Raw genomic sequence first — 14513 nt, forward strand, 5'->3', positions numbered from 1 at the left:
CTCCGTTTCTTTTTGAATGCTTCCACAGCTCTAATATGCTCTATTGGAAGAACAGTAGGTGTAAGTCCTTCTGTTTGAACAGTCTCTTGCTCGGATGCTGTCTGATGTCCTCCCACGGAGCATATTGAGTTGCGACCTCCGTGGTGGACTAGTCGAATACCCAATTAATACTATTTGTTACATATGTTGTGTCAAATAGCACATTTCGAGCGGCGATGGGTTTGAGTTTTAAGAAACCCCTTAGTTTGTAGCTCTTGACTTCTGCTGAGACACTCAGAAACCTACCCTTTAGTGCTCTAGCAGACAGTTTCATGTTCTTGCAAAGTGCAGCCGATATGTAAGCAAAGTCGATACTATTCCACACAGGTAAGCCACTAATGCTGGGTGGTTTACCATTTCGTATGACATTTTTTTGCCCAACCGGCTCAATGGGGTACGGTTTTGGACATAGGTCCGATATATCAGGTCTTTTGGCCAACATCTATGCTCCATGCCAGCACATTTTTGCGCACAGCGAACCCCGTCAAGTTTGCTTTGATGGTCCCACTCTGCCCGCTCCAGTCTATGCTAGGCTGTATGCATTTGGTGTCTGGAGGTCAATGACTCTTAGCTTGAAGAAATCTTTGAGCGCTGAGTTCACGAATTCGGTTCCACCATCTGAGCGAATGATCCTTATTATTACTTTTCTTCGCGCTTTAAATGCAGCACAAGTCTCGAACCTTCTCTAACACTTCTGTCTTGTCCCGCATAATGTATGCCCAGCGCTATGACGTGTTTTCGTCAATAATGATCAAGACGTACTTGATAGTGCCCATGGCTCCGAATAACCCCATTGTCCTCATATGGCTATTTGTGATCATGAGTGTTTTGCTAATTGGATTTGTGTCTCTTGAGGCCTTTGAATTGCGATACGACATCCGTTTCTTCTTCATCTTAGCACATGTTGCGCAGAAGAACGGTTAGATCAGATGCCTTAAATGTAGGTATACCGGCAATCACTGGTTTGGTCAGCACTGTAATAATCGGTTCTTTGTTAATATATTTCACCTTTGCGTGTCCTACCTTTAGTGCAGCCTCTACTGTCCACCCCTGGTAATACTAGCGACATGGAGGGTTGCATTTTTACCGCATGGTAGAACGCTTACCACGCTTTTACTGTTTTGGATTGTATATAATACGGTCCGTCAATTGCCTTTGCCAAAAAACAATTGGTTCGTATAAAGGACAAATTTAACGTCGCCATTAGATGACCCTATAATATGATACCCTCTCATTGTAGCCAGTACTCGTTAAGAACATTTTTCTTTGCATACGGTACTAGCGCAATCTTCTTTAACAGAAACGGTTGGATACCTCTCGGGACACGTCAATAAGGTTTCACAGTGCCAGTGTGTGTATTGGCATGTTTATACTCTTTTCGTAGATGTGAATATGTAACCGCTGTCGGGTCTCTTCTCCACGAGCCGGGACTTCTCACTGGCTAGCTCGAACCCGCATCCTGAATTGAGTACCCAAGCGTCATTGGTCAGAAATGTTTCACTGTCAAGCAAAAAAATATTCGTGGATCTTACCTCTTGTTCCACGTCAGCCGTCGTCTTGTTGACGCCGGCCGCCATGTCAGCGCTCTGTCCATCATCCATTAATACTTCCGTCACTTGTCCCGCGTTGACTAGCATGCCAAACGACGGCATGGACTCGTTGGTGCTCATCGGTTCGATGCCGTGATACTTCTTCCACTGGTGCGAGGGACCAAACTGGCTGTGCGACGCACTCTGATTGGTAAGCAACAATTGTAGCCATAAAAGCCAAACTCACTGTAGCCATGAAAAAATCACATAAGTTACCGACCACTCAATTTCCTAAACGTATTCACCCTTTTCACGAATGAATGTGCCGTACTTTTGCGAAAGACTGCATGTTTCCACGCGACTGCATAATTGAGGAAGATACTTTGTCCGGCACGGGTCACGCATAGAAATATCATATTTTCCTTCGCGAAGTGCAAGCGACTGCAATGTATCTGCCCGAAACTAGTCGCCTGTACGGTGCGGCCATCGCTGCACCCAAGTTTGCCGATCAACGACTCGAGTCTCGCACGCGGGTCGACTATACCGGCAGCCTTCGTCGATTTACCGCTTTTTGCATAGCTGACGGATACCCAGACCCGATGAAACAGCGATTTGTTCAGCTCCCAGGCGTACTAGCAGCGTACATAATTCAGCTTGCGACGGCAAACAAGAGTCGGTGGCCTGCTGAGAAGCTACGCGCCGCGATTAGCTGGCATTACGCGAAGCCGAAAATGTTTTCAGATGGACACCCGCGCGATCGCTAGGTAATTAAAACTCAAGCAGATAGCTCGATCGTGCCACGCGGAACCCCGCCCGATCCGCGCAAATCCTCGCAGGTCTAAGTAAAGCAAAGAAGCGTGATATAACTCTTAAGCGCGCGTCACCTATGTCGCTCGCAATACTAGCGCGAGTAATCACTTTCCTGGAAACCGAATCGGACTTCAATGAGACAATGCGCTTGAAGTTTTCCGTCGTCTGCTCCCTTGCCTTTTACGGGATGTGTCAAATAAATGAAGTGCTGCTCATGAAGAAAAGAGATATTCAGCTCGGACTTTGGCGCAAGTCACGCAAGAACGACAAGTAGATCGAAGTTGGATGTTCCACAATACGCGCCCGAGAAACAGACAATGATGTACCGGCTAGTCGCACATACTCTTTTCATCCTTCTTCAAGGATGAGCAAGCTACAGAGGCTTTGCAGTACGTGAAGAGATGGTTTAAATATGCATGTACGCGGTTAAAGCACAAGTGGGTCAGTAGTGACTACGCGCTCCCATCACTGACAAAGGTTTTCCGCGGCGGTGCTAAACGTCCGAAGAGCTCTCTCGCTAGCGCCAGTCCAAGTGGGACATTTGGGAACGCTATCGCTAAATGGGGCGCTCCAATGTCGGACAGCAACTTCACTGAGATTTTTAACATTGTCGCCAATGCAGCTGGAATCATCAAGAATATCCTTGGGAATGACTTCTAGTTTACATCACGTTGCATTAGGCGAAGCGGGGCTCAGAACAGATTTATGTTCGCTCCTGAACAAAGCCGCTGGTCTAAAAGTTGGTCAAGTAGTGGGCAGGATGGACGCCAAGTGAAAAGGGTAAGAAAGTAACACGATATCTGCTAGACGACGTTCTAGATCGCGAGGAAAACTAACTTAAGGATTTACTGACCCCTGATGCGACTATACCAGCCAATGGGCCCCTTCACGACTTCGCCTACAGCTGCGCTAAGCCTAGCAACAGTTTTATTTCGGATGAGGCTGGTGATGTGCCTAACGAATATGTTCCCTCCTCTCGCTTTCAATCGTAGGAGATTTCAAAACTGCAATTCTAGCCGAACTTCGCGATATGATGAAATCCATTATCTCGGGCCAGCGCTCGACTCAACGAACGGAAAATGACGAAGGCGGGGGCATCATGGAACCTGAAACGGGTCATTTAGCGAATGACTCTGCGAGCTTGATGTCGGAGCGACCAGACGCTAAAGGATGGCGGAAGTACGTTAGCCAGTACTGGTATGCTAATGCGGCATGCCACCAGTTCAGAGCTGACGTTGACATGCTTTCACATGAGCACAAGTTACGTCGATCGCGTCTTTCTCGAATTAAAATCATCGCTGAATATGTCCAAAAAAAGCACGCCGATGACCACGACCAATTCGAGGCGGATTTTGAACTTTGCATTCATGGCGACCTAACAGTAAATAAAGTTCTTGCAGAGATTAGAAAACGTAAACGAGTGTAGCCATCGTTCTCAGAATTGCGATCTCGGTCTCAACTGTGCAGTCGCTCAATAGTGTGCAGTCGTCCTCAAAAGGGCGATTGCAAAAACACTACATTTAATTATTGTCGGCCTCAAAAGTGCAATTGGCCTCAAACGTGAGGGTGAAGATCTGCGATGATAAATGTTTCAAGGCTAATAAACACGCATAGAACTTAAACGTATGCTTTATGTAGTAATGCCTCGCCGTGCATATTGCCTATTCTGATGACTCTGCTGAAACATTGGTACTAGGTTGGTATTCTTTGTCAGCTGAATCGTTTGAGTTGTCACTTCGATAGTCATCACCGAAGTATATACTGTCGACCGGAAACGGTTGCATGCATGCAGGGCACTTGAAGTGTGTTGCACGCTTTTAGCTGAGGCTCACCATGGGGAATACACGTAAACACTGAATGCCGCATTGGTGCGGGCACAAAGGGCCCTCCTGTGTAATGTCCCCGTTCTGGTCATTATGTCCGCAAATAAAACACGTCGGCCGAGCAGGGATATGACGCACAATAATTACTTCATCATCTTTAGCCTCCAGATCGATATGCGTGCGACAGGCGGGAATCTTTTATCATGCTCAAACAACCGTCCAACCCAGCTACGGTGGTGCAACTGGCGACAGTCGTTGCACACCATAATTCATGCTATCTATCTCACTCGTAGCAGATGAGACAATCTACAGCATCTTTCATAGTATTTTCCACAGAATCGACCACAGTATCGTCCACAGAAACTTCCACAGAAACTTCCTCTGCTTCTTCACATGACTGCTGTACAGTTTCGTTTCGCGACTGCTTCATGGTTTCGTCAAGTTGCTGCATCGACAGTTCACCAACTGCAGCCCATCATCATTGACGAATTCAGCAAATTTTGTCAAACCAGTTCCAGTCTACATCGGGTACGCTGATATTGCCGTCGGGAGCATCGCCACTTACTGTGCTGTCATCATTGTTGAGTGTTTTGTTATCCAGTGATGTCTCATCAGTTTGTAAAGTACCACCATCATGAGCATCAACTTGTGGCGCACCATCATCCTCGTGTAATAGATGGTCCAGAATGTCAGATTCTTGCCTTTTCTGCTCACCCCCGACACACCCTCTGCGACGTCGACGGTACTCTGCGTCGCGGTAGCTCCGCTGCTCTGCCATATCTTTTTTTTTGCGATTGGTCCTTTCCACTTCCGTCATGCAGTGGCTCGATCGCTTGTGGCGCTCCAGTTGGTAGCGGCAGTCTTTAATCCACTGACAGCACACGCCACATATCCGAAATGGTGGGGCTGGCATCCCAACATGGCTTTTGGAGGTGTCGACTAAAATCGTCGGCTCTGAAAACCTGGTGATGACACGTTTCGGAGACGTGCTCTAAGCTTCCATACAGTAGATCACAAATGTCCATCCTAATAATAATAATAATAACAAACATTTTTAAGTACATAACATTACGTTGCTACAAAAACTAGTCCTCTCACTGGTCGCACATGCGATTCTTGGTCGGCGCACCTGGAGCAGGGGGCTTCGCAGTAAATTCGACAATAAAGTCCTATTGTCAGCAGGCGACGGATTTCAATTCTGCGATTTTGTGGCGGTACGACACCCAGCGTCCGCCTCTATATACCTACCCTTAGTGGGTATCTATAGACCAAGGTTCATTTCTCATGTCGCACTCCACATCAAATATACGTAATTTCGAACAAGTCGCGAGAAGTCCTACTTCCGTGCCAGGCGTCATCATTGTCGCTGGAGGGCTGACCGGAGGTGTGCTTGGCGGAGTGCCTGACTGCGCCGTCTCGCACGCGTTCACCAGTTCAGTAGACAGTCTACCTAGAATTGTTTGCGTGCTTGTTTCTAGAACTTGGTAGCCGACTTGTCCATTTGTTGCGGCTCAGACCAGCAACTGCCCACTTGGTTGCTGCGCCTCCAGATGTTTCTCCGCTTGATGCCCAGGCTCAAGTTGTACTTCATCTTGGAGCAGGCAGCAATCAGATGGAAACCGACACCATCACTATTCATGTAGCTGAGCTCCCCAGCACAGTAGTCCAACGATTTATGCCCCATGTTCTAGTGCGCATCGTTGATGGGCTCGGCCGCGGCCTTTCGATTGCCCACTGCAATTGCGTTAGGCTTGGCTGTCCTGGCTTGTACAGGGTTCTTCGTGACGCTCGTGCCCCGCGCCATGATTTGCGTTTTGCTCTTGAAGCCAAACATGACGATCGGTTTCTGCTCAACCTTTTCGACCGTGAAGTCTCCTGGCTGGGCTGAATGCCCGAGCCCTACTGATGGACAGGCAAAATAGCCAGGACCTTGTCGAGCATAAGATGGAATGGTATGGGCTTCCCACCCAGAGCCTTGACGATCTTTGTGTTCGTTTGCTCGCGAGCGCCTTGAGTCGCTGAAATAGGTGCGTAGAGCTCTTGAAGTCAGAATTAGCCACTCTCTTGAAATTGTGCACCTGCGCTACCAAACCGGACGGAGTGTTGGGATTATGATGGGGTTACACGCAGGCGGCTACACATAGCTACTTGGCTACGAAAGAGGATTTCCACGTGTGAGATACACCAATGCCTTAATTGGGCAGACTGTCGGTCTGCATGCATTTAGGGCATTCACCGGCTGAAAGTCCATATATTAGACCAATTAGAATAGTAGGATTATGTCAAGCATTCGATAATAAATACCTTTCATTTAAATTTTTGGATTAGGAGGAAACCCCAAACAAATACTCTTATTTTACTGGAAATCGGCTTTAATTTCCTATTTAACTAAATACATACTTCCGGACGAAAGAATAGTTAATCTAAGTGAACGCAACTTCCGCTTCCTCATACACGTGCGCTAACGTGTAACCCGAAGTAGTGGGCTTATAGTAGGCCCATTACAGAGACCGAAACGTTTCTCAACGACCCCCCAGATCACATGGACGGGCTCACGCATAAGCCGTTCGTCAGTGAAATTTCTTGGCATCGTTTGTTTCAGAAACCCCTTGATGCAGAATCTATGTCCTCTGATCAGCGCTTCCTGCAGATCGTGAGTATGCATGCGTTCCGGCGTACGCTCTCCTTCCATACCATCGTCCGACGGAATTTGAGCAAATCCTCGTAGCTCATCAGTGGCATCGTACAATTATGCTGGAGCTCAACAAGTGCGAAGGCGTCGCTCCTGGTAGTCAGATGGGCCACAAACTTGTCCTTCCAACCACCTGTTCGCTAGAGCTGCACCGTATGTATGCACCTTAGTAGGCTTGTTCATCATACTTAAAATGTTAGATTGAACTTTGTAAAGGTTCTCAATACCGGTTATTTGTTTTCTCTTAGCTACCTAGGCTTTTTTTGATGTGCAAAGTTTCAGGTACAGTAGCTGATGTATGTTATGAAGCATAATACTAGTACCGGTATCAGCAGAGCGAGCCGGTAGTAAAGTGAGTAAAATCAAATTTTTGTACGAAACGTAAGAGCAAGCTGCTCACATGTCAAATAATAAAAATTCAATAGACCTAATGAAAACCTATTAATAGCTGCAGTTTTACCGGCCGATCTCAAGCCGATTTTAAAAATAAAACGGAGAAACCCCAGTTTACCGGTAGGTTGGTTAAAGTTAGTTTTAAAGAATTTCGCTTACACCAGTTCAAGAGCATCAAAAACGACTGAAGCTGCCAGGAACTTCTCGGACGGATCTGTCGCGCCACTTGCGACAGTGAGCTTGATCGAGTTGGTACCCGTGGCCAGCGCCGATGACGGAATCACGTACTCGTAGAGATTATAGTTGCCCACAATCACACCTCGGGTGACGCCTCGAGTCTTCACAGCAACCGAAGCGGGAACTGCAGCCGTCCACTTTCCATTCACCGTCACACTCGATCGACCGCTGCTCTGGGCGAGTGTGAGACCAATTTTTAGCGTTCTCGAAACTTTCGCCTGTGCTGCGGTCAAAAACTGAAGTTGATCGTGATTGGGTCGTTTACTCCGCGGAACTGGGCCATCGAGAAAGCACTGTCAGCGTCCGACCCCGCCTTAAAGGTCATAGTCTTCCAAGCAGACATGCGATAGTCACTTGGGTGCATCTTGTGGATCTTGTCGGCGTTGAGAAAGCCATCAGGAGTGCCATCCCATGCACCAATGCGCCAAATTGGCTTCGAAGTCATATTCAACGATACCGAAATGCTTTGAGTCTTTGTCGCTCCTGCATTGATAAGATAAGATGCCGTACCAACTGCCAATTGCTTCTTGTACACCGTCGCCGTGTAGTGACCAGCTTTCATTAGGGGTGACGTGAAGGTCTTCTTCCCAGCAGCTACCTTCACCCAGTACTGAGCAGCAGCGTTTGAGAACCCAACGACGACGTCAGAGTTACCCAACACGTCCTTAGAGTCAGTGATCGTGCCTGTCATCTTCCCTCGCTTCGCGGAAGGTACAAACCCAGTGAGGCCTAGATTTTGGAAGAAGCTGAAGTCGAGCGACGAAGCCGATGGGGCCGCGCCATTGGTGAAAGCCAGGGCATACGGTCCGTGGAAACCGTATCGGTAATCCTCCGTTCTCGTGTGATCCGAGTTCATATAGAACGTAAGCTCATTGGAGACGTCAAGCTTGTTATTGATGTCGCGGAAGAACGGACCACCGCTGGACGTCTCGTAGCCCAAATCCGAGATCACGAAAGACGCACCCACCGCGTTACTTTTCACGCCGTAGACAGCGTTGTCGATGAATGGTACAGCGGAGTAGTACTTAGACCGCGTCAGGCCTTTACTATTCTGGACGACGTCTTCAGCTTCGATAGCAGTCATACCTGACTCAATTGTGGCTTCCGTGATGCCCGTGTTGACCACCGATTTATCCAGACGAGCGAGGAAGCGGAGCTCTGGAAGTACAAGGTCATTTGAGTGATGTGTTCCCATGTAGATGACGTTCTCGTTCGGACGGAACAGGTACGTCTGCTCCAGACCGGTTTTCTTGCAAATAACGCGGATAGTTTTCTTGGAGTCACTTAAAGTTTTGAGTTTACGTGAGTTGCCTTGGACTTGTACTGCAGCTCCTTGCCATTGTAGTTGATTGACGTGATGTCACATGTCGACTGTTTCATGGTGACGGTCAGACCTTTTCCGGTGCTAATAATGTACTTGTCGGAGCCTGTGGTGTATCCGAATCTTGTGGCAGCGGAAGGTACCGCTGTTATAGCGGAGACAATAATTAAAGCGGTGGCAAGTAAGCGCATCGAGCTAGATTGAGAAGGCTGGAGATGGACTTGATGATCACGCAGAAAGTTGGTGAATGAGCTCTCTGATCGAGCAGAGGACGGAGTAAAGGATGTAGGTAGGTGACTTCGCTGTCGCCCATGCGGTGTTCGTGAACGACGTGCAGCATCTCGAGAAGTAGACCTCCTATCTTGTTTTTATTGAACCTCAGTCACCTTACGATGTGCCGTCAATACCGCAGAAACAAATGCTTACATCGAGGCATGTTATTAATTCTCCATCTGGAGGATACATCTTTTCAGCTCAAAAGTGTTAATAGCTAGAAGTATATTAGCTCTCACAACAATTATCATCGAGCTAGCAGCTCGATGATAATTGTTGTGAGAGCTATGCTATTAACACTTTTGGAGAACAACGCGGTGGGAAATGTATATATACTTCTAGCTATTAACACTTTTGGAGAACAACGCGGTGGGAAATGTAGGCTTCGTGATGGTCCTTGAGCTCGCTAACTCGTTATAACAACGAGATGTGTATTTTAAGCATTTTCATTACTTCAGATTAAAGTGTTATCGGACTGTTTCCACGTTTTCCCGCTACAGACCTTTACATTGACTACTAGCGAAACAGCTGCAACATGACGCCGAGCTGGGCGAGTTCTCTCGACTCTCGGAAGTGGTGGGTTGCTTTTCAGAGCACTGTCGTGAGATGTAGAACTGAAACTTACTACTGTAGTATATATTATGGACTGTGCCTAGATTCTTAGCAGGGAGCCCGAAAAAATAATATGCGTAAAAATTAATCATAATTTTTTAATTTAATTATTAATTTATGGCTGTCCACAACAAATGCTGAACCATTTATGCCGGATTTGGGGCATCATTGGATTACATAGATTATGATCCTTTAAGGGCTAGGGCTATCTTTGCAACGAGCATCATTGCTTGGCTACAGTAGCTGTACAGAACAAGTGCACAATGGTCATTTGAACATGTACAGTACAGTATCCAGCCTTCGCCCACGCGCCTTGCTGTCTTACGACTACATTTTATTTTTTCTGGCGGGAATTTCCTGTGAAGGCGTCAGGTCACCGTTGTACCGGCACAGCAATTCCAGCGACGCTGCTGCGTATGACAGCGAAAAGGTAGCCATGACACCCTTTACATGCACCTTCAGTCTTGAAGCTGGGGAGCACAATCTTCGCTGGGTCTACAATGCAATTGCGCAGTAATGTCACCGACGATCAGAGAAAATATCCTTGGTGTCAAGGTGGACATGACGCTATCCTGGCGGCTGGAAACCATGAATGTCATTCCCCGACTTACCAAAACCCTGCCCAAGTCACGGCAATGCAGTCGAGGGAAGACGGAAAGCGATTCATTTGCCCACTTGAGCAATGTGGACGCGGCTTCAATCGCAAGTACACACTCACGGAGCACATGAAGACCCACACAGGAGACAAACCCCATGTCTGTCGAGCAGCGGGATGCGGCCGGTGATTCGCCACTTCTAGCAATCTCGCGCGGCATATGCGTCTTCACGGACCCTTACCTCTCATGCGGTGTCTTCGAGACGGCTGCTCGCGCAGTTTCTTAAGCGACGTCCAGCTTGCGAAGCACTTAAAGTAGCACGATGCCCCCCAGACGCACGCCTGCAAAACAACCCCAATTTTGAGTAAGGTCTAGTCAAGTTACAGCGTGGGGGTGCGCTGAACGTCGCGGAAAAATTAGCCTGCGCTGAATTTAGGTCGCCTGATCTCGAACGGTCGTCTTCAAGAGCCGCCGAGAGCGTTCTATTGTGAGAGCGGCGTTCAAAAAAACGCAATTGTGCTACGTCGACGTCGCGTACATCCCGCCAACGTCTAACGAGTGTGAGCGCTTCTTCTCTCTCGCTAAGCTGGTGCTGTCTGATCTACGGAAGCGAATGTCTCCAGCCAGGCTCGAGATGATAATGGTTCTGAACTACAATCGTGACTTGCGAAGTTTTGCAAATAAATAAATTATTAATTTTCTCAGTTCACATCGATGTATTCATTTAAGTATTGCATTTTCGGGTTCCCTGATTCTTAGCGTATTTATAACAGAACCTTATACGTAGAGACCACTTTCTAAAGTGGAAATTGATCAAAAGTGATTGGTATTCAATGAAGAGCATCGGATGCTGTGTTCGTTCTAAACTTCTGTAGCTTAGCAATATGCTTAGGGTATTAAACCAGCTCGAGGGCGTCAAACACGACCGATGCCGACAGCCATTTCCCCATTGTATCCTTGTTACCACTGACAATCGATAGCACAATTTGGTTGGGTCCTTCGACCAATGCCGTCTTCGGAATAGCGTAGTCGTAGAACGTGTACTTGCCCAAAGTAACACCACGCGTGACACCACGTGTTTTCACGGCAGCACTCAGAGGAACCTTCGCCTGGAACTTGGTGTTCACAGTCACGCTGCATCGACCGTTGCTTTGAGCGAGAGGGATGCCGAGCTTTAAAGTGCGATCCTTACTGACCTGCTCCTTCGTCAGCTTAAAGTTGATCGTGATCGGGTCATTCACAGCACGGAACATCGACATCGGGAAAATCTCGTCCTTGTCCGTACCGATGGTAAAGTTCAGCGGCTTCCAGGGCTTCATGCGAGAGTCGCTGGGGTGCGACCTGTAGATCCTGTCGGCATTCAGGAAGCCTTCAGGAGTGCCATCCCATGCACCAATGCGCCAGAGCGGGCTCGGCCGCAGGCTCGTACGTGACCGTAAGAGCCTTCGCACTATCGGCCCGGAGCCGAGCCACTAGCGATCGTGATCGGCTCCGAACTGACAGGGAGCTGGTTCTTGTAGATGGTGGTGTTGTAAGTTCCAGGGACCATCTTAGGCGACGTGAACGGCTTCGTGGTGGAATCCACTTTCACCCAGTACTGGGCGTCGGCGTTGGAGAAGCCAACAACAACACTAGAGTTGCTCAGCACCCCGCCCTTATCGGTGATAGTACCGGTCCAGGTGCCACGATCCGTTTCCGGTACGAATCCGGTGAGGTTGAGATCTTGGAAGAAGTCGAATTTGACGTCAGAAACGGCAGGTTGCTTGCCGTCATTGAAGATTAGAGCGTAGGGTCCGTGGAAGCCGAAGCGGTAGTCTTCAAAGCGCGTGTGGTCCGAGAACATACACAAAGTAAGTTCGTTGGCCTCCGTGCATTGGTTGTTCATATCGCGGAAGAACGGGCCTCCCACGGACCTCTCGTACGCGTAGTCCGACATGATGAAGAATACACCACCAGCGTCACCCGTCACACCGTGGACCTTGTCATCAATAAACGGGATACCAGAGTAGAATTTCGAAGCCGTGATACCTTTCGAATCGGCAAATACATCGTGTCCCTCGATGGGAGTCATGTTGTCGATTTTACACTCAGGAACCATGGGGTTGTCCATTGGTTTACGTGCCAAACGCGCGATAAAACGGAGGTTTCCCATTTCGTACTCTTTCGTGTGGTACGTGCCCATGTAAATTACATTTTCGTTCGGACGGAAGAGGTAGGTGTGCTCAAGGCCCGGAGTCTTGCAAGAAATCTGGATCGTCTTGTCCTTCAGCGACTCGATAGAAGTTTTTATCTTGCCAAGACCAGAGTTGATGTGCGACTTCCTCTGCCAGGTCTGCAGTTCCGCCTTGTTCCAGATCATGGACGCGATATCGCACGTACCCTGGTCTACCTTGACGGTGAGACCGGCGCCAGAGTCAATCACCCACGATGCGCCATCTTCCTTGTAGCCGAAGCTCGTTGAGGCTGCTCTTTCCTCGAAAGACTCAAAGTTCAGGTTCGATGTCGGTTGGTTCGCTTGCACCACTGCCAGAAGTCCACTCGTCAGCAGCAAGGCTGAACGGAATAGGCGTCCCGATAGCATCGTCTTGGAAGCCTCTTTCGTCAAGGTGGGAAGATGAAAAATGCTACAGTATGATGAGTTGCGGAGGTCAGGTTTGGTCACGATTCGCAGGAGCTCCGCAAACAATCCGCAATCGAGGAGTTCAAAACGAGCTTTGCTCAACCGAATGTTGTATGAAGCCGTCCTGACTCAGCACGGGTTCTACCAAGCGAGGTAGTTTTATGTCTTGTTACAAACACCAAAAGGAATCTGGCCCTGAGTGGCTCAGCGAGTCACAGTCATTCAACTTGAGTCTAAGACTGGCTTTTGACTTTAAGTTCGAGAACAGAAAGAGCGAAAAATTTTGAAGGATAAAGCTTTATTATAATAATTAAAATCATTTATACATTTCTAAAGTACCGGTATTGTTGAGATCTGTTTGGAAGAGGTTTAAAAACATCTCCCACTAAAGTGGGATATTTGCGGAGGTACTCAAATCCGCAAGATTTTCTTGTGGATATCAGTATGAAATCAAAGCATAGCAAGCCTCATTATGTACCCCTCACATCGAGGGGGTTCTGGCGCCTTAGGTCCCTCGTCAAATGTAATCTCGGTTTCTGTTGTTATTATCATTCGGCTCAACTGGACTTTTATCGATTTATTTAAGGTTTCGTCCGATTGTGTGACCATCCAATGCATAAAACAAGCTTTATGGTGTACCCTTATGTCGGTACCCATATTTCTCGTTTTTACACCCTTGTCCGTTTAAAGTTGGGTTAAAATGCAATCAAAGTTGGCACTCAGCCCAAAATAGCGAGAGTTATGCTGTGACGGGGTCACACAGCACCTTGCGTTGGCTTCCGAGAGAATACAAACTCTTAGTGAACGGCAGCTCACAGTCCCCTTTGCCTAAGGGAGCGAAGTGACCAATTTACGGTAATGTTGTAAGCTGGATATATTTTTAGGTAGGCTAAGCTTGAGTAAAATAAACAAACTATAAGTCACCTATAGAAAAGCAGTGTCATCAGCCAATGGTCGGCCTCGGACGACCCTGGTACCATGTACCAGATCTCCCGAAGTATGACGTGTCATACTTCTGAAGTGTGATGTATCACACTTCATGTAACTAGGGGTACATTTGGGGCTGCGTACCCCGTAACATCCTCCCTGTGGCTCTCAAAGAGGGGACCTGTGAACTGCCGTTCACTGAGAGTTTGTATACTCTCGGAAGATAACTTCCTCTAGCGCAAGGTGCTGTGTGACCCCACAGGGAGGATGTCACGGGGTACGTAGCCCCAAGTGTACCCCTAGTTACATGAAGTGTGATGTATCACACAGTTCACTGAGAGTATGTATACTCTCGGAAGATAACTTCCTCTAGCGCAAGGTGCTGTGTGACCCCGTCAAGTGACCTAAATAAGGTAGATTATAAACTGAGTATATTTATAGGTAGGTTAAGTTTGGGTTTAATACAAACTATAAGTTACCTATAGAAATGCAATGTCGTTTGACCAATGGTTGGCTTTGAACGACCTTGGTACCTTGTACCAAATATCCCGGAGTATGACGTGTCATACACCTGAAGTGTGAAGTGTCACACTTCATGTAACCAGGGTACACTTAGGGCTACGTACCCCGTTACATCCTCC

The 14513-nt window shown here is 47.8% G+C and overlaps 2 protein-coding genes across 2 annotated transcripts; both read right to left on the reverse strand.

The window, feature by feature from the left end:
• Positions 1-7441: 7441 nt before the first annotated feature.
• PITG_02331 (polysaccharide lyase, putative) lies at positions 7442-8085 on the reverse strand (the record flags this gene model as incomplete). The annotated part of the gene is made up of 2 exons (XM_002907224.1): positions 7442-7727; positions 7799-8085. 2 exons carry the CDS (start codon positions 8083-8085, stop codon positions 7442-7444), a joined length of 573 nt encoding a protein of 190 aa, XP_002907270.1.
• A 3136-nt stretch (positions 8086-11221) lies between these two features.
• Positions 11222-12906, reverse strand: PITG_02332 (polysaccharide lyase, putative; the record flags this gene model as incomplete). Its single annotated transcript, XM_002907225.1, has 2 exons — positions 11222-11735; positions 11777-12906. The coding sequence occupies 2 exons, from the start codon at positions 12904-12906 to the stop codon at positions 11222-11224; spliced, it is 1644 nt and encodes a 547-aa protein (XP_002907271.1).
• Between the last annotated feature and the right edge of the window lie 1607 nt (positions 12907-14513).

Source organism: Phytophthora infestans, genomic scaffold (assembly GCF_000142945.1).
Source record: "Phytophthora infestans T30-4 supercont1.3 genomic scaffold, whole genome shotgun sequence".
NCBI classification, from domain to species: Eukaryota; Oomycota; class Peronosporomycetes; order Peronosporales; family Peronosporaceae; genus Phytophthora; species Phytophthora infestans.